At 42.5% G+C, this 25649-nt stretch overlaps 1 protein-coding gene across 1 annotated transcript in view; it reads left to right on the top strand.

Moving 5' to 3' along the window:
* Nucleotides 1-25649, top strand: part of KSR2 (kinase suppressor of ras 2) — a 464385-nt gene that overhangs the window by 175941 nt on the left and 262795 nt on the right. Inside the window, exon 4 of the mRNA XM_053588475.1 lies at nt 10744-11257. Coding sequence (XP_053444450.1) covers nt 10744-11257 — 514 coding nt within the window. The remainder of the gene's footprint in view (nt 1-10743; nt 11258-25649) is intronic.

Here is a 25649-nt window from a genome sequence, read left to right as displayed (position 1 = left end):
GTTGACTTTTGGGGATCCACAGGCCTGTGTAAAATGGCTCAGTTTCCGAAGGACTTCCTGAGCTGCTTCCTCATTCCCTGAGGGAGTTGGGAGGCTCTAGGGAAAGCCTCCATGCGTGGTACAGATCTGGACTGGAAACCCTGATTTACCACTTACTTCCATGCGTGGTACAGATCTGGACTGGAAACCCTGATTTACCACTTACTTCCATGCGTGGTACAGATCTGGACTGGAAACCCTGATTTACCACTTACTTCCATGCGTGGTACAGATCTGGACTGGAAACCCTGATTTACCACTTACTTCCATGCGTGGTACAGATCTGGACTGGAAACCCCGATTTACCACTTACTAGCTGCATGACCTAGGGGAACCCAATTTCTCATAATCCTGTTTCTACCATTGGAAAATGGAGACAGTAGCTAAATTTTCTTCATAGGGTCTTGTGAGGATACCATGAAGTGATGCATGTAAAATTCTTACAGTAGTATCCAGCACTTAGTAAATGCCCAATAAACAGTAACTCTTATTAGTGTTAATAATAGTTGTTATTGTTACATTATTTGCTTTATTTACATATATTGCTCCAGATATTTTCAACCAGTGTCTAGAAGTTCCATCTCTTGCCAAGAAATTATGAGGATTAAACTAAAAATCCATTTTGTTCTGCCAATGATTTCAGTTTAATATTTTCAGGAGCATCTAAAAGTTCTGCTTCTTGCCAGAAAGTTTTGAGGATTTAACTAACAAATGCTTTAAGACAGTCACAAACGTTACAAGCAGGGGTGACCCTGGAGTGATAGCTCTCTGTGACTTCTGCTCAGAAGGGCTAAAGAATGTACTGTATATATTCTTATGCTGACTCCAAAATCCAGACACATTCTAAGCCACACATTTGCCTGTTTATAAAATTTGAGTGGGAAAGGACAAAGAAGTTAGACACTTGCCTAGACTTTCTGAAATCATTTTCTCCCTTGAGAATGGCTTTTATTTCTCAGCGTCCCTTATCAGAAAATGTCAAAAGCAAAACTCCTACACCTTGCGATGCCTTTAATCAATCCTCAGACCTTTCAATTCTTAAAACCTATTCCCTTCTCTCCACCCCTTTCAAGACTTGAAATAAAATGATTTTCCGGAAACGGATGACAAGATAGCAAGGGTGAGGATTAATAACCCCTAGAGCCCGAGGCTACCACACCTTTCCTATTTAAAATGATAAATTACCTATTTCCCTTAGACTTTATTAAAAAGAGGATCAAGAGAGAGGGGAAGAGTTGATATAATACAGCCCCTCAGTGAAGCACTTCTGATACTGTGGCAGGGAGAAGTCGGTCCCTATCAGTTTAGCAGCTGATAATTTGGGTAATGAAATCGGGGTTTTTGCTTTGCTGGCTCCAAACTTCTGGTTTTGAAGTATAGGGGGTGGGGAAAGGAATTTGGCAGGGGTGAGGTTTTTCTTCCCTTTCTTCTTATCTCTCAGATTTTGAAAAAACTCGAAAGAAGGAAAGAAAACTTAAGGGCAGGTCAGTATTTCCTTGAACCTCGAAGAATGAAGTGTGTGTGTGTCTGTCTGTGTCTGTATGTGTGTGTGTGTCTGTCTGTCTTTGGAGGCGTTGTAGGCTATGGCAGGGGCAGGGGTTTCCCCGGCTCAGTTGTAAGATGCCATGTAATTCAGCAGGTGAGCGAGGGTGTAGGTCACTATGACACGTCGGCCATGTCTTATTCCTTATCCAAACCTGGTTAATGAAATGGATCAGTGATACCTACCTTACGGGACAGTAAGGTAAGTGCCTAATCCTGTAGCCCTGAGGCTGAGTGCCCTCCATGTGCAGGTTTTTTAAAATTTCGAATTAATATAAGGGTAATACGATTAGGTTACATCGTTTGCATTTGTTAGGAAAAGTCTGAGCTGTGTTTGAGTCCTTCACCCAGGAGGTATGCCATAGGCTCCTACCTTGTACCCTTTGGGTGGGAACTTACTGAGCCCCTTTCCTCCTCTTCCTCCCCGTTCTTGAATTAAAATACACAATTTAATCCACGTGCAGATTTTTATAAGATGACTCCTGAGTTAGTGCTCAGCAAATGTGTCGACTCCCATCGAGGTCTGTGTGAGTTGTCCGGGATGGCTGCAGCATCCCCACCACTAATTAGGAGGCTGGTCACAGCAGAAATTCATTTCCCCACAGTTCTGGAGGCTTGAAGTCGAGGTGTCAGCCTCACTCCCTCTGCGTCTCTAGGGGAGGTATTATTCTGTGCCTCTCCTCCAGCTTTCAGGAGTTGCAGACAGCCCTTGGCTTGTAGCCGCCTCACTCTAGTCTTGGCCTCGGTCGTCCCATGACGTCCTCCAGTATCTGTCCTCTTCCCTTCTAAGGACACACGTCATTGGATTTAGGCTGTGTCCTAATCCAGCATTAACTCATCTTAACCTGTTTACCTCTGTTTACCATCTTACCCTGTTTACCTGTTTGCAGAGATTTCATTTGTAAATAAGGTACTGGGAATTAGGATTTCAGTGTCTTTTTGGGGGGGACATGATTCAACCTACGATAAAGGCTCTGTTGCTTTCTCTAGGAAATAGTGCCTGGTGAGAGGAGGAGTAAGGAGGGCATGATTTTTTGAGTGCAGGCTGTGTGTCAAATACATGCAAGGCAGTTTGTATGCTTATCTCGTTTAGTCTCTGGTGGCATCATGTGAAATAGATGTTTTACCCCCATTTTAACGAGCATTTATTTATCACTGGCTGTGTTTTAGAGATGGAGCTAAATGCTGTACTAGCATGGTGTTATTTTAATCTTCAGGACAACCCTAGCGGAAAGTGCTCCTATTACCCCATTTTACAGACGAAGAAACTGGGTCACAGTGGTGAAAAGTAGGGACAAATTGATGCCTACGTGTCATCTTACAAAGTGTATCGTAACAACTCCTACTTCCTTAATTGATGTTTATTTAGGAGAATTAATTCTTGTTCTTTCAGTTCAGGAAGAAAGTCTTCCAAACGTGGAGGTGTCTCTCTACCTCTGGGGAATCAGGCAGTGGGCGGCCTTGCCCCTTCCTGACCTGCATGTGACTCAAAGTCATGTGATGTTTACTCTGAAGATTGGGAGGCTAGACAGGAGAAGAGACAAAGGGGAATGTGATTAAATACTCACATATATGTAGACAAAAACCGAAACATAAAATCTAAGGTGAACCTGACACTGTCTTGGATGGGCCCAGGAAGTTTTAGAATTTCATGATCCATCCTCTCAGGCTAGAAGACTAACTTCTCCCTGAGGAGTGACTCAGGGTTCCTGAGGAGAAGGGAGAAGGGAAGTTCAGCTGCACCCCGGGCCTCTCCTCCTGGGTGTCCTATAGAGACCTCAGACTCAGCCCGTGTCTGACCCTGACATTGTCACCTTCTCTGTCCTTGGGTTTCCTTCTCCAGCACTTCCTGCCGCTGTGTGTGGCCCGGGCTACCGGCTAGGACATCAGCCTGGGCTGGGTATCCTGGTTAAGGGCATAGTGTGGACCCAAACCCCAGCCATCCTTCTTTTTAAATTTCAGATGGATATTAGGGTATAAATATTTAGGTTACATTGTTTTCATTTCTAAGGTAAAGTTCAATTTGTAGTTGAGCCCTTCATCCAGGGGGTGTGCTGAACACCCTCACATTGTGCACATTAGGTGAGAATTTCCCAATCACCCTCCCTCCTCCGCTCTCCCCTCCCCTCTTCTCCCCTTCCACTTGCTAGACTATACTTGTGTTTTTCTTTTGCGTGGGTGTGTGGTTGTTTATATATGAGTTTCATATTAGCATTGAGTACATTGGATACTTTTCTTCCCCTATTCTTGAGATACTTTACTAAGAATGTATTTCAACTCCATCCAGGTAAATACAAAAGACATAAAATCTTAATCTTTTCTTATGGCTGAAGAGGACTCCATGGTATACATACACCATAGTTTGTTAATCCATTTATGTGTTTATGGGCATTTGGGTTATTTCCACATCTTGGCAGTTGTGAATTGAGCTGCAATAACATTCTAGTGCAAATGTCCTTGTGGTAAAATGATTTTTTCTTCTGGGTGGATACCTAGTAATGGGGATTTGCAGGATCAAATGGAAGGTCAACTTTTGGTTCTTTGAGAATTCTCCATACTTCTTTCCATAGAGGTTGTATTAGTTTGCAGTCCCACCAGCAGTGCCAAAGTGCTCTCTCCACATCCACGCCAGCCTCTGCAGATACAGGATTTTGTGGTGTGGGCTTATCTCTCTGGCTGACCTTCTTCCCAGCTGTGTGGCGTTGAGAAAGCTATTTGACCTCTCTGTGCCTCAGTTTTCTTGTCCATAAAATAGAGTAATTTTTGCCTACTTTGCTGCATGTTGTGTGGGTATGCAGTTATTTACATGTAAATTCTCAATAAATGTTAGCTCTTTTTTCCTCATTCTCCTCGTCTATCTAATCTGTCCACCTGTGTCCATCTCCCCTGCCACAGCCCTGCTCATGTCCCCTGCCCACATCCTTACCACAGCCCTGCCCACGACCTTACCACCTCCCATCCAGATGCCTCTAGGAGCTGCAGGCTGGGCTCCTGCAGTCGCCTTGGCTGTGTCCTGTCCTTTCTCCACATCATGGTCAGAGAGGCCTTTCCGTAGTGTTCAGCTGATTGTGTTCTTACTCTGCATGTGGGGGTCTTGCTGAGTAGCAAAGACAGGTGCCTGAACAGCCCGTGCACTGGGTTTCTAGGACAGCTGTAATGACACGGGGACAGGAGGAGTGGCAGGTGTAGGCCCCTCCCCCGCTGTCCTCTGCACCCTGGGCCAACACACAGGGCTCCAGGAGGATTTGATGGCAAGGGTACCCATCCATTGAGCTGGGTGGCTTTTAAGCTACATGATCAAGCTAGCACCAGCTGCTACCCGCATGTGATCAGAGACTGGCATTCCACAGCGTTGTGGTGGGTGGATGCTTAGTCACCGGCTCCCATCCAGGTCCCAGCATTTGCCCCTTGGGATGCCAGTGGGGCTGGGGTCTAAGCCTTGAGCTTGCCAGACCTGATGCCATCATCTCTCAAGAGTTCTGCAGAGGCCACCTCCCTCCTTGGAAAGCCAGCTGCAGGGGATCAGTCACTTTGACCCTTAGCTCTCAGCATCCTCTTCCACCTAGGAGAGCAAATCCCTGGGTGGTCCTCCCTCCCCTCCTCTCCAGCCGTGGCTCACACATCTTTTTCCCACCAAATAACTCCAGCCACACTGAGCTACTTACAGTCCTCCAGACTCACGTGTCCATTGTCTCCGTTCTTCGTGTCCCCATCTTTCCTCCATCACCCTCCCCTCTAATGCCTTTCCTAGGAGCTTGTCCACTTTCAAGTTCTGGTTCTGGTGCCTTGTCTTCCAGGATGCCTTTTCCTACCCTTCCCCGGCCAGCAGGGTTGCTCTCCCACTTTCTCCATCATAGGTTCCTTGTTCGGTATTGTGAGTACTTATTGATTTATCACATTGAAGGGGAGTTCACATAACACACGCTTAATCATTTTAAAGTGAACCATCCCATACCACTTAGTGCATTCACAATGGTGTGTGACGGCCACTTCTGTCTAGTTCCAAGCCATTGTCATCACCCCAAAGAAAACCCTCTGCTATTAACAATCATCCCTGTGCTCCCTGCCCCAGACCCGGCACCCGCTGACCTGCTCGCCATCTCTGTAGACTTGCCTCTTTGGGATATTTCACAGAGATGGACTTATGATATGTGACCTTTTGTGACTGGCTTCTCTCACTTACCATGTTTTTGAGGTTCACCCACATTCCAGCATGAATCAGAACTTTGTTCCTTTTGATGACTGAATAATGTTCCACCATATGGCCGTAGCACACTTTTTGTTTACCTGTTCCTCAGCTGAGGGACACTTGGGTTGTTTCCACCTTTTGGTGGTTGTGCTACTTCAAGCATTTGTGTGTAAGTATTCAAGTCCCTGCTTTCAATCCTTGGGGTCTATACCTAGAAATGGGATTACGGCAAGAGCTTACCTGTTTGTTGATCTTTTCAATGAGACCATGAGCATCTTGAGGGCAGGGGCTGGCACAGTGAAAGCCTGAGGACAAGCAGGAAGAGTCAGAAGGCATCCAGAAGAGAAGTTTCAGCTCATCTGCCCATTTGCCTGTCTCGTCGTCATGGTGGTCCAGGTGCCGTCTGGTGGTTCAACTCATTCATTTGCGCCTCGCTTACTGTGATATTTGCTCAAACACCCACTGTCACCTCCTCATCCTTTTCTTTTTTAAAATTATTTTTAAAAATTCAGATTAATATGAGGGTGCAAATGATTAGGTTACATTGTTTGCATTTCTAAGGTAAAGTTCATGTTGTAGTTGAGGCAGTTGAGCCCTTCATCCAGGGGTATGCTGGACACCCTCACAACGTGCCGTCAGGGGAGAGCTTCCCTCCCTCCTCTTCTTTCCCCTTCCTTCCTCTCCCCACTTGAATATACTTGAGTTATTCTCCTGTATAGGCATGTGGTTGTTTTCCTATTAGATTCATCTTAGTATGCCTAATTTTTTTCCTAATTAAAGTAGCCCCCCCAGCACTTTTTTTAGTCCACATACCACGCTTTTTCCCTCTGTAGCACTTATTGTCACTGATGTGTTATAGATAATATATGATAAATTTTGTATGTCATTTATTGTTTACCTCCTTTTCTCCTCATTTCCTTGCTAAGAATGTGAGCTCTGAGAGGACAGGGATTTCTGTTTTATCCATTGCTCTGTCACAGTGTCTGACCTGTGAGAGGTTTCAAATATTTGTGAAATAAATTGACTGAGGATGAACACGTTTAAACCTCCAATCCTGCATTCCTGTCTTATGGACCTCAAAACCGGAGCTCAGGGAGGGTAAGCAGCTTGCCCAGGGTCACAGAGCCGGTCGGTGGTGGAACCAGAGTTCTAAGGCAGGTTCCTCTGATTCTCAATCCCATATTGTTTCCACTTCCCCCGTGGTGTGGGTGGCAGAGGGCAGCAGCTTATAGTGACAATGCCCAACATACTTCTTTGTGGCTTTGCAGTAGAGTGTCTGACTAAGGCCGCTTAACAAAATAGATGTACTTTCTTATACATGTTTTACTTTAGTTAATTTGACAATGAGATCATAGTGACTAAGCAAATACTTCACTCCAGAGCTGATGGAGAGACTGACATTGGCTTGATTCTCTATTCTGTCCCCAGCTCTCAGAGTTATTAGCATCAGCTACACGTCAGCTTCCTTGCTGTCTAGGGGGTGATGATACACTCTTTAAATAAGAGATGCTGACACATTACCATAGGGCTGAGAATTGCCATAGGAGTACAACATTTATGAAGAGTCTGCTGTGCGTTGACCCTTCAGTAATGTACTGAGCACATTACTTGTGTGGTCACAGTAGTCCCTGAGGTAGGTGATAAAGTGAGACTCAGAGAGGTTAGGTGAGTGCCTAAGGTCACACAGCCAGTCAGGGGTGAGGTAGAGTTGGAACCCACATCTTTTTACTCCAGAGTCAACTCTCCTAATCACTGTGTTAATGTGTATGTGTAAATATTTGGGAGTGAATATTGTAGTGATAGCGACTTTGATAGAATGTTCTGGCAAGTCTGGGATGAGGGAAAGGGAGACATTGGTGAGATGTTGCTTGCTGTAGCATCTATAACCATTTGAATGATCCGTGGTGGTCTGTGGTCTTTGGCAAATGCAAGTGCCAGCTCTCCGCCACGGACATCTGTGAACCCTGGTTGTTGATGTGGCTGAGGTCCTGGGTTTGAATACCATCTGCAAGTTACCATCTCCCTTGTGACCTTGGGCACTTCTTCATCTCTGCTTTAGTTTCCTCGTCTACAAAACAGAGTTCAAAGTAGCACTTTGGACAGAGTAACAAAATGTAAGATATTAAACAGTCCCAATATAGCATGGTGAAGAAAGCAGACGATGAACCATTAAATAAGGTCTTAATGGTATTTTATTTTCTAAACAACAAAAATAAAGAAAAAGCCTCCCCCATATGCACAGAAAACCATCTGGAAGGCTCCATAGCCAAACATTAATAGGGATGATGGCTAGACTGTAAAACAGCATTGCCTTCTCCCTTAATCTGAATTTTCTAATTTTTCTGTAATAACAAAATGAATTGTTTTAATTAAAAATGGGACAGTGAGTCAGCGCTTGTGAAAGCACTTGGTAAACCATCAAATGCTCTATAAATTAGCTCTTGTTATGGTCATTATAGCAGTTATTATTGTTATTACTAGTCAGCAACAAGTTGGAATTTCTTTCTGCCCAAATCTCCTTCCCTGGCTGGCGGTGGGGAGTGCCCACATGCTTCTGCCTCCAGGTCCTTCCAGCTCTCCTGCCTCCATGGACACCTGGCTGGCTTCTCTCCCTCTCCGTGGCCACCACCCAAGTCAGAGCCGGTGTTACCTCTTGCATGGTTTCTGCGATACCCTTTAATTAAGCTCAACTTTTCCATGCAGCCGCCTGAATGATCTTCAGGAAGTGAACGACTTCCTCAAAACCCTCAATGGCTTCCCACTGAACTCGATGTAAAATCCAAACTGCACTTTGGCACACAGGTCCGGTGGTCCGCTCCTCACCTGTCCCTTCAGCCTCTCTGAGCCGGTCAGCCCATGGTTCTCCCGCCTCGGGAACACCACCTTCACAAGGGCACCAGAGAAAGGAGCCTAGGAAAGCGCCCGGCCTAACCTCAGGGGTTTTGAAGCCGGTGTGCTCGCTACTGTTTGATCTTCATGCGTTTACGTTTTTTACCATGGGGGATGCAGAAAGGCTGCACATCATTGCCTGAGGGTCTGTCTCTTTAGACTGCATTTGTGTTTGCGCTGTCAATATAGCAACTCTCCTAAGTTTCTTTCTTCTTTTTTTCCACTTAGCTTATACCAGGGCTGAAAAACCTCAATTTGTGTTCACAATAGTGGAGAATTGAAAAAAAAAAAAAAAATTCCTGTTCTTTCTAAAAAACGCTGGAAGACTTAAATAAACAAACAAAAAGAAGTCCTTCCTACTATGAAACCTTTGCTCTTGGCGTCCCCCGGCCTGGTGTGCGCTGCTCTTGGCGTGTGGTGTGTGATTCCCGCCTTGTCCTTCAGATACCAGCTTAAATGTCACTTCCCTCGTCATCCCCCTAGAGGAGGCCTCCCATACTCTTGTAGTTTATTTTAATTTATTGATTGACTATTTTAATTAAGATAATTTTAGATTGACATGAAGTTGTAGACATAATATGGAGAGATCTTTGCCCACTTCTTCCCCATGGTAAGGTTTCGCATAGTACAATTGCACAACCAAAATACGGATACTGAAACAATCCAGTGATGCTGTTCCGATTTCCCCAGTTTTGCTTGCACTCGTGTGTGGTCTGGATTCAGTTCTTGGCCTTTCTATCACCTGTGCAGGTTTATGTGTCTATTTCATTGCCACAGTGAAATACCGGAAAACTCCAACACCCCCAGGATCCTTTGTATTGCTATTTTTTAGCCACCTCCACGCCACCCCCCACCCCGCCAACTTCTCCCCATCCCCAGTCTCTGACAACCACCAAACTATCCTCCATTTCTAAAATGCTATCCTTTCAAAACTATTACATACATAGAGTCACACAATGCATAGCCTTTTGGGATTGGATTTTTTGCTCAGCATATAAGCTCTCTGGAGATTCAGGATTGTTCATGGATCAATACGTGGTCCCTTTTGTGGCTGAGCAGCCCTCTGGGCTTTGTATGTCCCACAGCCCGTGTAGGTGTTCACCACTGCACATATTTATTCTGTTTAGTTTCCTCTCAGCAGTAACTACCATCTGAAATCCTTCAGGGAGTGTGTTTTCTTATCTATCGACTCTCTACTTTGGCTGAACCTAAGTGTAGGGGACCAGACTCTTGTCTCAGTTGTACCTTTTCCAACCACGGTACTTGGCACATAGTCAACATTAAGAAAATGTGGGATGAAACACTTGGGGGCGTAGACAGGGAAGATGTGTACAGAGGCCAGATAAGTGGTTGGGGAGGGCCCAAGGGTGGGAACTTGACTTTCCGGGAATTGTGTATCTCACATGAGAGTGAGGAATCAAAATTGCCCTATAAGAGAAAACTTATCTCTGAAAATCCCTTAAATCTCCTTGAAACTGCTGGAACTGGGACTTTATGAAACTCAAAAGGCAAAAATTAACTTCTTTGCTTTTCTAGGCATTTGTGCTGTGAGTCCCCAGCCATAGGGTGGTAGAAGGCAAGGATGCTGAACGGAGGGTAGGGTAACTGGGTCAACAGAGGAATTCCATTTTCTTTTTGGAGGGGCCGATTGGGCGTGGTTAGATTTACGTAAATGTGCTTGTGATGTCATGTGGATGTGATGTAATGTGCAATGCCTTGCCAGGTACATTGGCTCACACCTGTAATCCCAGCACGTTGGGAGGCCACAGTGGGAGGCTGGCTTGAGGCCAGGAGTTCAAAACCATCCTGAGCAAGAGAAGACCCCATGTGTGCTGAAAATAGGAATAGCCAGGAGTGATGACACATGCCTATAGTCCCAACTACTTGGGAGGCTGAGGCAGGAGGATCCCTTGAGCCCAGGAGTTTGAGATTGTAGCGAGCTGTGATGTCACTGCACTCTAGCCTGTGCAATAGCGTGAGACTCTGTGTTAAACAAACAAAAATAACACTTTTATAATGTAGTAGGCGCATGGTCGAACTTTCTTATGACTTATCTATTGTCTCTCTGCTTTGTTCCAACTCAGGAGGCAACCTTTCCAAACAAGACTGGACCATCCAGTGGCCCACCACAGAGACGGGGAAGGAGAACACTCCCGTGTGCCCTCCGGAGCCCACCCCATGGATACGCACCCACCTCTCCCAGAGCCCCAGGGTCCAGTCCAAGTGTGTCCAGCACTTTTGTCACACCAGCCCTACTCCTGGGGCCCCTGTGTACACTCACGTGGACAGGCTCACTGTGGATGCCTACCCCGGTTTGTGCCCACCACCGCCACTGGAGTCGGGCCACCGTTCCCTGCCCCCATCTCCCCGGCAGCGGCATGCTGTCCGCACGCCACCTCGCACCCCCAATATCGTCACCACCGTAACGCCACCGGGCACGCCACCCATGAGGAGGAAGAACAAGCTGAAGCCTCCTGGGACACCGCCACCCTCCTCCAGAAAGCTGATACACTTGATCCCAGGGTTCACGGCGCTACATCGGAGCAAATCCCATGAGTTCCAGCTGGGTCACCGCGTGGATGAGGCCCACACACCCAAGTGAGTGCAGCTGATGGGTGCCCAGGGGTGGGTGAGGCTGGGGTGGAGGAGCTGGGTGCCTTGTGTGCCCAGGAGCTGTCTGGGCCAGGCAAACAGGGAACAGTCCAGAGTTCCTGACTCAAGTTGAAGGAAGGGTGGCTTTTCACCAAGGATTCTGAGACAATGAATGGAATGGAATGTCGCAGAATTGGCTATTTAAAAAATACTTTATGGCCAGGTGCAGTGGTTCACACCTATAGTCCCAGCATTCTGGGAGGTCAAGGCAGTTGGATTGCTTGAGCTCAGGAATTTGAGAACAGCCTGAGCAAGAACAAGATACTGTCTCCACTAAAAATAGAAAAACTAGCAGGGCATTGTGGTGGGCACCTGTAAGCCCATCTACTTGGGATGCTGAGGCAAGAGGATCATTTGAGCCCAAGAGACTAAGGTTGCTGTGAGTTATGATGATGACACGGCACTCTACTCAGGGTGACAGAGTGAGACTCTGTCTCAAAAAAAAAAAAAATACTATTAATCCCCCAAATCACTGTTTTTCAACCTTGTTTAAAAATCTTACAGCACACGTGAACCTATAAACTTCTGCACACACTTAAATTATGTTGATCAAAAAAAAGTAAAGATTATACTTACTATGCTTTGAACTTCTTTTAAAAATAATTTAATTAACAATCTTTAAAAATTTTCAAGGCATATCTAAGATCCTCTCATGGCACACTAGTGTTGAAAATCACTGATTTAGAGCATGGTTTGGCAAACTATGCCCTAGGCGTGGATCTGATACCCCACCTGTTTTTGTAACATACCTGTGTTCATTTGAGTATTGTCTACGGCTACTTTTGCGTGACAATGGCAGAGTTGAATATGGTCCAAAAGCCAAAAATATTTACCCTCTAGCCCTTTACAGGAAAAGTTTACTGACTCTTGTAGAATAGTCCAACCTAGTGCTGCCCCAAGAAATAGGATACGAGGTATATATTAACCTTAAAAAGAATTAACAGGAAAAACTGACATTAATTTTTGATGCCATTTAACTCGCTTTGTCAAAAATATCCTAATAACATAGAATCAATGTAAAATATTATTACTGAGATATTTTGCATTATTTCTATATGAAGTCTTTGACATCCAGTGTGTATGTTACACCCATGGCTCCTCTCAGGTGAGGGTGGAGGGAAGCAGGACATACTGGGACAATTGACAGAAGACCCCTGGGGCTAAAAGGGAACACGGCATGTGGTGCAGGATGAGACTGGACTCAGTGTGAAGCCCTATTCACAATCACCAACAGGTGGAAACAGCTCAGGTGCCCATCACCAGATGAGTGGGTAACAGTGTGCTGTGTCCATACCATGCAATATTATTAAGCCTTATGGAAGGAACTTTTGGTGCACACTACAATGTGGATGAACCTTGACAACAGTATACCAAGTAAAATAAGCTAGACAAAAAAGAAGAAATGTTGTAGAACTCCACTGATATGCCATATAGACACCCTGACAGTCAAATTTATGAAACAGAAAGCAGAATTGTGGTTGTCAGCAGCTGTGAGGAGGGAAAATGGGGGTGTTATCATTTAGTGAATACGGAGCTTCAGCTTGGGGTAATGAGAGCTGCATATGTGCCTAATGCCACCGACTGGGAGACTTAAAAATGGCTAAAATGGTAGATTTGATGTTATATATATTTTACCATCATTTTTAAAAAGTTAAGAGCTGGACATGGTAGCTCATACTTAATAGTCCCAGCTACTTGGGAGGCTGAGGCAGGAGGTTGGAGGCTCCAGGAGTTGGAGGCTGTGGTGAGCTATGATTGAGCCACTGTATTCCAGCCTGGGTGATAGAGTGAGACCCTGTCTCTTAATAAAAAGAGAGGGTGGTTCTGCACCCATAGCTCAGTGAGTAGGGTGCCAGTCACATATACCAAAGGTGGTGGGTTCGAGCCTGGCTCAAACAACAATGACAACTGCAACCAAAAAATAGCTGGGCATTGTGGCAGGGGCCTATAGTCCCAGCTACTGGGAGGCTGAGACAAGAGAATCGCTTAAGTCCAAGAGTTTGAGGGTGCTGTTAGCTGTGATGCTACAGCACTCTACTGAGGGCGACATAGTGAGACTCTGTCTCAAAAAAAAAAAAAAAAAAAGAGAGTGAGAGAGACAGGATCTGACAAGTGAGGGTTTGGCAAATTTTTGTCTATAAAAGGCCAGAGAGTAAATATTCTAGGCTTTCCAGGTTATTTGGTCCCTGGTGCACTTACTCAACTCTACTTTGGTAGCACAAAAGCTGCCACAGACAATAGGTGAACAAATGGGTGTGGTTGTAAACAGGTGCCCACCTTTTAGTTTGTCAAGCCCCAGAATGATTCTCCTTTCTAAGGCTCTGCAAACAGCCTAAAGTGATTTAAGTTTTATGAAGGTAAACTGCAGGCTGGTGTGTGAAACTGAACTTAAAGACCTAGAACACATATTTGCGATCTCTGAGGTTAAGCAGAGGATGGATGGTTTTTCTGGTAGGAATTGGGTTTGATCTCCATGGTTTTGTGAGAGCCACAGAAGCGGGGCCTGCTGAGACCACAGGGCAAGGCCAGGGGTTAGAGTCGCAGGAATGTGGGAAGCCCCAGGTGCTAAGGTAGGAGGTGGAAGAGGCGTTTGGGGTGCACTTGCTGTGGTGTCCCCACACTCTGTGCACCTCCCTCACCCTTTCGCTGTGCACACCGCAAAGTGAGGCGGAACTTGATGAGGAAGCAGGACCTCTGGACGTGTCATCTTTGAATCTGCAAGAAAGGGCCATGTGAGTGAGGCTGCCCTGTCATTTTTAAATGCAAGTCTTTCCTTAGGCCCCTGACGGATTTATACTGTCTGGATAGGGCTGAATCACCCATTTCTTCAAGATCTTCCAAATCAACCCACCTACCATCAGTGTTTCTGGGAAATTGTATATGTCAGGATTTAGGTGGAGTTAAGCTTTACCTACCTGTTTGAGTTTGCAAGCTCATCACTTCAGGATATCTTGTCTTGGGGTATTAAAAAAAACTAAGATACAGACAATGGTACTCGGGACAATGTGGAGAAGGGAAACAGGGGTAGAGATGAATTCTGACCAGGGAGATGAAGGAAGAATTTATAGGGGAGGCATTAGTTGAATTGAATTCCAATTATTAGATTGATAACAACAGCCAACATTCACCTTGGTCTGAGCTAGTCTCAGTTCTTCCAGGAAGAAGTAGCATTTTGACCTCTGAGTCTTAGCTTTCTTATCTGTGGACCACAGGGGTTGGAACACATTTGTGTTTTTAAATCTGTGATCATGACCCATTAGTGGATGGTGGTATCATTTTAATGGGCTGTGACCAGGATTAAAGAAATGAAATAGACTAGGCTAGAATACATTGCAGTGCATTGCATGTAGCTAAGGGTATTACAGTTGTTCCGGGACACTTGTTTTGGTAAGTATCCTCAAAGATACTGTGGATTTGGTTACAGACTCACTGCAATAAAGTGAATATTGCAAGAAAGTTGATTTTTTGGAGTTTCCCAGATTACATAGCAATTATGTTTACACTATATTATAGTCTCATAAGTGGACAGGAGCATTATGTCTTAAAAAACAAAGTAACACCTAAATGAAAAGATACTTTAATGCTAAAAAGTGCTAATAGTCATCTGAGCCTTCAGTGAGATGTAATCTTTTTGTGGGTGGAGGGCCTTGCCTTGATGCTGAAGGCAGGTGACAGATCAGGGTGGTTGGGCTGTGGCAGTTTCTTAAATGAAGATAATGATGAAGTTTGCTGCCATGGAGCAACTCTTCTTTTCACAAAAGATTTCTCTGTAGCACGTGATGCTGTTTGACAGCATTTTACACGTGGTAGAACTTCTTTCAAAATCAGAGTTCATGTTCTACTCTCTGCTGCTGCTTTATCAGCTAAGTTTTCTATAATGGTCTAAATCCTTTGTTGTCAGTTCAACAATGCTCAGAGCATCTTCATCATGGGCACATTCCCTCTCAAGGAACTACTTTCTTTGCTCTTCTATATAAAAAGCAACTCCAAATCCATTAAAGTTTGATCACGAGATTGTGGCAATTCAGTCATGTCTTCAGGCTCCACTTGTAATTCTAGTTCTCTTGTGATTTCTGCCATAAAGGTGAGGATCAGTTGCATCCAAACTCTTATTAATGTTGATAGTTTGACCCTCCTCCCATGAATCGTGAATATTCTTGATGGCATTGAGAATGGTAAACCCTTTCAGGAAGATTCTTCAATTTACTTTGCTCAGATCCATCAGAAGAATCATAGTATATGCCAACCAAAGTCTTTTTTTTTTTTTATTAAATCACAGCTGTGTACATTAATGCGATCATGGGGCACCATACACTGGTTTTATAGACCGTCTGACCCATTTTCATCACACTGGTTAACACAGCCTTCCTGGCATTTTCTTAGTTATTGTGTTAAGACATTTACATTCTACATTTACTAAGTTTCACGCGTACCCTTGTAAGATGCACCGCTGGTGTAATGCCACCTATCACCCTCTGTCCGCCCACCTCCAGGTGTAATCCCACCTATCACCCTCCGTCCGCCCTCCCACCCCTCCCTTTGCCCCATCTCCCTATTCTTAGGTTATAACTGGGTTTTAGCTTTCATGTGAAAGCCATAAATTAGTTTCATAGTAGGGCTGAGTACATTGGGTGCTTTTTCTTCCATTTACTAAGAAGAATATGTTCCAACTACATCCATGTAAACATGAAAGAGATAAAGTCTCCATCTTTCTTTAAGGCTGCATAATACTCCATGGTGTACATCTACCACAATTTATTAATCCATTCGTGGATCGATGGGCACTTGGGCTTTTTCCATGACTTAGCAATTATGAATTGGCTGCAATAAACATTCTGGTACAAATATCTTTGTTATGATGTGATTTTTGGTCTTCTGGGTATATACCTAGTAGAGGAATTATAGGATTGAATGGCAGATCTATTTTTAGATCTCTAAGTGTTCTCCAAACATCTTTCCGAAAGGAATGTATTAATTTGCATTCCCACCAGCAGTGTAGAAGTGTTCCCTTTTCTCCACATCCACGCCAACATCTCTGGTCTTGGGATTTTGTGATATGGGCTAATCTTACTGGAGTTAGATGATATCTCAAAGTAGTTTTGATTTGCAGTTCTCTGATGATTAAAATCTTTGGCGGTTTTGTCTTTAAATTCATTAAATTCTTGACACAACTTTTGAATTTCTCCTCAAATTTCTAATTCTGACTTTTGAATTGCTGCTCAAATTTTGAATTCCAAATGTTCCTCCATTTTATTAATCGCCTGAGGACTATTCGGGTGGTGCCCTGGGTGTGTGGTTGTAGGAAGGTTTGATTTTCCTTTTCCAATTCTTGCCTGTGGGGGGTGGGGTGACTTAATTGCTGGTATTTCTCCACAGCTGAGACTTCAACCCAGAGTAACTGTTTCACTAGGGTCGAACAGAGACCAGCTGAAAACAAGACAGAACCACTTAGCCCCACCACACCAAACAGGTCCCCAGTTTCTCAGGCCATAGCAAAAGCTCCCGGGGAAAAATCAAACGGTGTAAAACAATCATGGGGCGGAATCATCATTAAAAACTCTGGTAGCATGAATAACCAGAATAGATCAATCTCCCCAAGGAAAGATATGGCAGATGTAACTGAAGATCCCATTCATAAATATGGCCAAGATGTCAGAAATTGAATTTAGAATTTGGATTGCAAACAAGGTTAATAAAATAGAGGAACATTTGGAATTAGAAATTCGAGGAGCAATTCAAAAGTTGTGTCAAGAATTTAATGAATTTAAAGACAAAATCACCAAAGATTTTGACGCACTGAAGCAAGAATTTGCAGCCCTCAAAGACCTGAAAAATACAGTCGAATCCCTCAGTAACAGAGTGGAGCAAGGAGAAGAAAGGATTTCTGACATTGAAGACAAAGCCTTTGAATTCCCAAACTCTCAAAGAGGAAGAGAAATGGAGAGCAAAAATGGATCAGTCTCTCAGAGAGCTCTGGTATAATTCGAAGAAGGCTAATATCTGCCTCATTGCTATCCCTGAAAGCAATGAAGTGGCTTTGCAAGGCACAGAGGCCCTTCTCCATGAAATTATGAAAGAGAATTTTTCAGACATGCCAAGAGATTCTGAAATTCAGATAGCAGACAGTTTCAGAACCCCAGCACGACTCAATCCGAATAAGACATCCCCCACTCATATCATAATTAACTTCACTAAAGTTAATATGAAGGAGAAAATTCTGAAAGCAGCCAGACGTAAGAAATCCATTACCTATGGAGGGAGGGGGGTGGGGCCTTGGTGTGTGTCACACTTTATGGGGGCAAGTCATGATTGCAAGAGAGACTTTACCTAACAATTGCAATCAGTGTAACCTGGCTTATTGTACCCTCAATGAATCCCCAACAATTAAAAAAAAAAAAAAAAGAAATCCATTACCTACAAAGGGAAGAATATGAGAATGACTGCAGATCTCTCTGCTGAAACTTTCTAAGCCCAAAGAGGGTGGTCATCGACTTTTAATCTCCTAAAGCAAAATAACTTTCAACCCCGGATCCTGTATCCAGCTAAACTGAGTTTCATTTATGATGGAGAAATTAAATACTTCAATGACATTCATATATTGAAGAAATTTGCCATAACCAAACCAGCTCTTCAGGATATTCTCAGACCTATCCTCTGTAATGACCAGCCCAATCCTCTACCAAAATAGTAAACTGACTCAGAAACTTTTGATCAAACTCCAACTTCCACAGTGGTGAAAGGATTAAAAATGTCCACTGGACTTTTGAAAAACTCGATACCCAAAACTTTACCAGACTTATCAATATTCTCCATTAATGTGAATGGCTTAAACTGTCCTCTAAAGAGGCACAGGTTTAGCTGACTGGATTCAAAAACTCAGGCCAGATATTTGCTGCATACAAAAGTCACATCTTACCTTAAAAGACAAATATAGACTCAGGGTGAAAGGATGGTCATCCATATTTCAGGCAAATGATAATCAGAAAAAAGCAGGTGTTGTAATTCTATTTGCAGATACAATAGGCTTTAAGCCAACAAAAGTAAGGAAGGATAAGAATGGTCACTTCATATTTGTTAAGGGTAATACTCAATATGATGAGATTTCAATTATTAATATTTATGCACCCAACCAGAATGCACCTCAATTTATAAGAGAAACTCTAACAGACATGACCAACTTGATTTCCTCCAGCTCCATAATAATTGGAGATTTTAACACTCCTTTGGCAGTGTTGGATGGATCCTCCAGTAAGAAGCTGAGAAAGAAATTTTTGATTTAAACCTAACCATCCAACATTTGGATTTAGCAGACATCTACAGAACATTTTATCCCAACAAAACTGAATACATATACTTCTCATCAGCCCATGGAACATATCCCAAAATAGTTCACATCTTAGGTCACAAGTCTAACCTCAGTAAATTTAAAGGAATAGAAATTATTCCTTGCATCTTCTCGGACCACCATGGAATAAAAGTTGCACTCAGTAACAACAGGAATCTTCATACTCACAGAAAAACATGGAAGTTAAAAACCTTATGCTGAATGATAGCTGGGTCATAGATGAGATTAAGAAGGAAATTGCCAAATTTTTGGAACAAACTGCAATGAAGACACGAATTATCAGAACCTCTGGGATACCGCAAAGGCAGTCCTAAGAGGGAAATTCATAGCACCGCAAGCCTTCCTCAAGAGAACGAAAACAGAGGAAATTAGCAACTTAATGGGACATCTCAAGCAACTGGAAAAGGAAGAACATTCTAACCCCAAACCCAGTAGAAGAAAAGAAATAACCAAAATTAGAGCAGAATTAAATGAAATTGAAAACAAAAGAATTATACAACAGATCAATAAATCAAAAAATTGGTTTTTTGAAAAGGTCAATAAAATAGATAAACCTTTGGCTAACCTAACTAGGAAAAAAAGAGTAAAATCTCTAATCTCATCAATCAGAAATGACAAAGACGAAATAACAACAGACTCCTCAGAAATTCAAAAAATCCTTAATGAATATTACAAGAAACTTTATTCTCAGAAATATGAAAATCTGAAGGAAAATGACCAATACTTGGAAGCACGTCACCTTCCAAGACTTAGCCAGAATCAAGTGGAAATGTTGAACAGGCCAATATCAAGTTCTGAAATAGCATCAACCATACAAAATCTCCCTAAAAAGAAAAGTCCAGGACCAGATGGCTTCACGTCAGAATTCTACCAAACCTTTAAAGAGGAACTAGTACCTATATTACTCAACCTGTCCCAAAATATAGAAAAAGAAGGAAGACTACCCAACACGTTCTATGAAGCAAACATCACTCTGATCCCCAAACCAGGAAAAGACTCAACAAGAAAGGAAAATTATAGACCAATATCACTAATGAATATAGATGCAAAAATATTCAACAAGATCCTAACAAACAGAATCCAGAAACACATCAAACAAATTATACATCATGACCACATCGGTTTTATCCCAGGGTCTCAAGTCTGGTTCAAAATACATAAATCTATAAATATAATTCAGCACATAAACAAATTAAAAACAAAGACCATATGATTCTCTGAATTGATGCATAAAAAGCTTTTGATAATATCCAGCATCCCTTCATGATCCAAAAGCTATGTTAACTAATGTGATGAAAATGTGTCAAACGATCTATGAACCAAGTGTATGGTGCCCCACGATCATACTAATGTACACAGCTATGGTTTAATAAAAATAAATAAAAAAATTAAATTAAATTAAATTAAATTAAAAAAAAAAGAAAATTGGTATAGAAGGGACATTTCTTAAACTGATAGAGGTCATCTACAGCAAACCCACAGCAATATCGTATTGAATGGAGTTACATTGAAATCATTTCCACTCAGATCAGGAACCAGACAAGGCTGCCCATTGTCTCCATTTTAGCCATCGCAATTAGGGAAGAAAAGGTGATCAAGGGTATCCATATAGGGTTAGAAGAGATCAAACTTTCGCTCTTCGCAGATGATATGATTGTATATCTGGAAAACTCCAGGATTCTACTACAAAACTCTTAGAAGTGATCAAGGGATACAGCAGCGTCTCAGGTTACAAAATCAACATTCATAAATAAGTAGCCTTTATATATACCAACAATAGTCAAGCTGAAAAAACAGTTGAAGACTCTATCCCATTCACAGTAGTGCCAAAGAAGATGAAATATTTGGGAGTTTATCTAACAAAGGACATGAAAGATCTCTATAAAGAGAACTATGAAACTCTAAGAAAATAAATAGCTGAAAATGTTAACAAATGGAAAAACTTACCATGCTCACGGCTAGGAAGACTCAACATTGTTAAAATGTCCATACTACCCAAAGCAATATACAATTTTAATGCACTCCCTATTAAATCTCCATTGTCATACTTTAAAGATCTTGAAAAAATAATACTTCATTTTATATGGATTCAGAAAAATCTTCAAATAGCCAAGACATTAAAACAAAGAAATAAAAACAAAGCAGGAGGAATCATGCTACCTGACCTCAGACTATACTATAAATTGATAGTGATCAAAACAGCATGGTACTGTCACAAAAACAGAGAAGTAGATGTCTGGAACAGAATAGAGAACCAAGAGATGAACCCAGCTACTTACCATTATTTGATCTTTGAAAAGCCAATTAAAAACATTCAGTGGGGAGAAGATTCCCTATTTAACAAATAGTGTAGGGTGAACTGGCTGGCAACCTGTAGAAGACTGAAACTGGACCCACACCTTTCACCATTAACTAAGATAGACTCTCACTGGATTAAAGATTTAAACTTAAGACACGAAACTATAAAAATACTAGAAGAGAGTGCAGGGAAAACCCTTGAAGAAATCGGTCTGGGTGAGTATTTTATGAGGAGGACCCCCCGGGCAATTGAAGCAGCTTCAAAAATACACTACTGGGACCTGATCAAACTAAAAAGCTTCTGCACAGCCAAGAATACAGTAAGTAAAGCAAGCAGACAGCCCTCAGAATGGGAGAAGATATTTGCAGGTTATGTCTCTGACAAAGGTTTAATAACCAGAATTCACAGAGAACTCAAATGTATAAGCAAGAAAAGAACAAGTGATCCCATCGCAGGGTGGGCAAGGGACTTGAAGAGAAACTTCTCTGAAGAAGAAAGGTGCATGGCCTACAGACATATGAAAAAATGCTCATCATCTTTAATCATCAGAGAAGTGCAAATCAAAACTACTTTGAGATATCATCTAACTCCAGTAAGATTAGCCCATATCACAAAATCCCAAGACCAGAGATGTTGGCATGGATGTGAAGAAAAGGGAACACTTCTACACTGCTGGTGGGAATGCAAATTAATACATTCCTTTCGGAAAGATGTTTGGAGAACACTTAGAGATCTAAAAATAGATCTGCCATTCAATCCTATAATTCCTCTACTAGGTATATACCCAGAAGACCAAAAATCACATCATAACAAAGGTATTTGTACCAGAATGTTTATTGCAGCCCAATTCATAATTGCTAAGTCATGGAAAAAGCCCAAGTGTCCATCGATCCACGAATGGATTAGTAAATCGTGGTATATGTACACCATGGAATATTATGCAGCCTTAAAGAAAGATGGAGACTTTACCTCTTTCATGTTTACATGGGTGGAGCTGGAACATATTCTTCTTAGTAAAGTATCTCAAGAATGGAATAAAAAGTATCCAATGTACTCAGCCCTACTATGAAACTAATTTATGCCTTTCACTTGAAAGCTATAACCCAGTTATAACCTAAGAATAGGGAGATGGGGGAGAGGGAGGGGAGGGAGGAGGAGGATGGGCGGAGGGGGGTGATTGGTGGGATTACACCTGCGGTGCATCTTACAAGGGTACATGTGAAACTTAGTAAATGTAGAATGTAAATGTCTTAACACAATAACTAAGAAAATGCCAGGAAGGCTGTGTTAACCAGTGTGATGAAAATGTGTCAAACGGTCTATAAAACCAGTGTATGGTGCCCCATGATCGCATTAATGTACACAGCTATGATTTAATAATAATAATAAAAGAACATTTTCATTGCATTCAAAGCTTGACTAACTGGTCAAGAGTCCCAGCTTGCAGCCTATCTCGGCTTTCAACAGACTTTTCTCAACTCAGCTTAATCATTTCTACCTTTTGATTGAAAGTGAGAAACATGCAGCTCTTCCTTTCACTCGAACACTCAGAGGCCCTTATAGGGTTATTCCTGGGCCTAATTTCAATATATTTGTTGTGTTCCAGGGAACAGAGAGGTCTGAGGAGAGGGAGAGAAATGGAAAATGGCCAGTTGGGGGAGTGGTCAGAACACACACAGCCTTGATGAATTTAGTTCACCTTCTCACGTGGGTGTGGTTTCTGACACTTCCAAACAATTACAATAGTAACATCAGACATCACTGCTCCCAGCTTACAGTAACGGATATAATAATGATGAAAAAGTTGGAAATATTGTGAGAATTACTGAAACATGATACAGAGACCAGAAAGCATGTGCAGTTGGAGAAATGCTGCCTATGGACTTGCTCAACTCAGGGGTGCCTGCTGTACACCTTCAATGTGTGAAAAACAGGGTAAAGTGAAGTTCAATAAAACAAGGTGTGCCTGCCAACTCCCCTTGCCCCTTTCTGGAAGCTCTTCCTGCTTTGGACAGCTTTGTTTCTAGAATGAACCTTGTCAGGGAGCAGGTGAGAAGGTTTGATCAGCTACCCTTTGTGGTGGAAAATGCAGCCAGACACTCCGGTTGTCCCTCTTTCACGTCCAGTTTCCTCTCTTCAACCCTGAATCCCTGCTGTGTGCGGTCTCTGCAGCTAACTTGATGGTCTTCAGTCTGCTTTAATTTCCTATTAATGGAATGAAGTGGATTTTTCACAGTCACAGGTCTTTCTGAGCAGGACCTGAGTCTTTTAAAATGGTTGGTTCCCATGATTTTCCAAGTCCACAGTGCTCTGGGAGTATCGAGGGAGTTGATTTGCAGACCCATTAGCCTTCGTGCCGTCTGGTACACCCATGAGGGTCTTTATCAGACTGTGTGTTTGGGTCTCACTCCCATCTCCAATAGTGTCTCGTGGGCCTTTTCAGAATGAGCACATGAAAACAAGAAAATACTAGTTACAGCCTGTCTGTCACCAGCATGGCAGCCTTACCGTCTAAGACGTATGTTGGGATACATCTAAACCTCTGGCATTTGTCTTAATCAAACCCATATCCCTTGTTTTGTGTTCCTCCTCAAAGAACTGTTTATTTTCATCTCTCCCCCCACCTCCTTTTTTTTTTTTTTTGCATTTAGGTAAGTGTTCACTTTTTTGGCATTACCAGAACACACTCATATGGAATAAAAAGGGCTCTGTTGTTTCTTCCCCAGTAAAAGTAATCCTTGATTATTGCAGAGGTTGAAACAGCTTTGGAAATATGATGAAGGAAGTGGAAAGAATATACTGGTCCCCTCTTTTTCTGCACGCATATAGAGCTTGTACTCTTAACAGGGATGAAATCACTCCTAGGGGACAATTTGGTTGTTGGGGGAGGAGGAGAAAACCTCAGGTTTCACCACAGTTTGTAACCCCTCAATGAGCCACAATATGCAAACAGATACTCAGTATATCTGTGTTATTAAAATGTCACTGGGGGCTGGGGGTAGAGATTAGGAAAAACAAAACCAAGAATCTCTCCTACATTCTTACCAGCCTTTGTTTGCCCCCTGACTTTTGTGCCTCTACTGATGTGGATAAACCTGCTCTGACTCCTTACACTTAGCTGTTTGGAAAATTAAGAGGGCCTGGTCTCCAGGATTCTGCTCATTCTTCTTCTCAAGAAGAAATACCCACGGCCATGTCGTTAAGGAAAAAAAAATCCTAACAATTATTACATGTGTAATGATTTGTATGTCTTTAGATTTCTCCATTTGTCTACCCATAATACAAATGTCTTGCTCTTTCTGATCAGTAGATCTGCATTCCTGTAAACTGAATCACATTTTAAATGCATAAAAGAAGCAGTATTAAAAAGGAATTCGGGAGGGGGGAGGTTTTGGTGGAGGGAGGGTAATGGGTGGGACCACATCTATGTGCATCTTAGAATGGGTACAGGCGATTGCACTAATGTACACTGCTATGATTTAACAATAAAAATAAATAAATAAATAAATAAAAAGGAATTCTATTGGAAAGTGCCCCCCCAAATCTTTGTTAAAGGTAATTTTTGATTACAACTTTAATTACAGAAATAATTTCCAGATACATCTTTATTTTGAAAATACAAGCAATATAAAGTGTAAGCAATAAAAGGTAAAAGTCTCCCTTCCCCTTGCCACGAAGAACTGTGATAACCACTGTGTGTACTTTGATATGAATCCTTGTGTACATGTACGGATTTCTTATGTTTTTAAATGTGTGTACATCTGCAATATATTTAGTTCCCTTTCTTCATAATTGGACCCACACTATATGCTTTTCCTGATATAATTTGCCTTTATTAGGCATGTATAAATACAAAAATTCCATTCTTCAGGGAAAATCCTTCTGTTTTCCCCAAAGCACATCTAGAACGTTAATTGGTGTTTTCAGAGTTCTGTACTTCATGTGTGAACACATTTCACCTTTACCCTTCTGGGGCAGCGTGTCAAAACCTTCAGCTGTCCTGTGAGCCCGGAGCCTCAGAACATGTGTTTATTAAACTTCCACTTAGGTGGCGCCTGTGGCTCAAGGAGTAGGGCACTGGCCCCATAGATCGGAGGTGGCAGGTTCAAACCCAGCCCCGGCTAAAAACTGCACCAAAAAAAAAAAAAAAACCTAAACTTACACTTAAACCTCATTGTCTTTGTTCCAACTAACAGACTTCGCTCAGCAGACTCATTATGTAAATAAAATTTCGCAAGGGATCTTTTTGTCTAATGATCTGATCACACTTAAACTCGTTGGCACACACCTACAGATCGTTGTGCTAATTATTAGGAGGCTCTTTAAATGTATTTATAAGGGCAAGAGTGGGATGATTAGTGTGTGGGTAACAGTATCCTCATTAAAATAGGGAGACTTCTGCTGTGCTCATACCATGTTTCCTCTGAGGTTCACTCAGTGTCAGACTGACTTAAAAGGATTCAGGGCAGCACCAGGCATGACTTCGTGGGTCCCTACGGGCTATTCTTCCTTGCCTTCCACCTCCAAGTGGCAGTTGAGGTACAAGGCGATGAGACCCACATTAAGCAGTTGTGGAAACCATCCTGGCTTAGGGGACAATAGCTCTTGTAACAATTCTCTCCGCCTAGCTCTCAGGGTCCCTGCAGGGGACATGCCCAGTTATTACAACAGTCATGCTACTCAAGGACTCCCAA

This window comes from Nycticebus coucang, chromosome 4 (assembly GCF_027406575.1).
Source record: "Nycticebus coucang isolate mNycCou1 chromosome 4, mNycCou1.pri, whole genome shotgun sequence".
NCBI lineage: Eukaryota > Metazoa > Chordata > Mammalia > Primates > Lorisidae > Nycticebus > Nycticebus coucang.
Note: the sequence above shows the minus strand (reverse complement) of the source record. Positions and strands in the feature narration are given on the sequence as shown.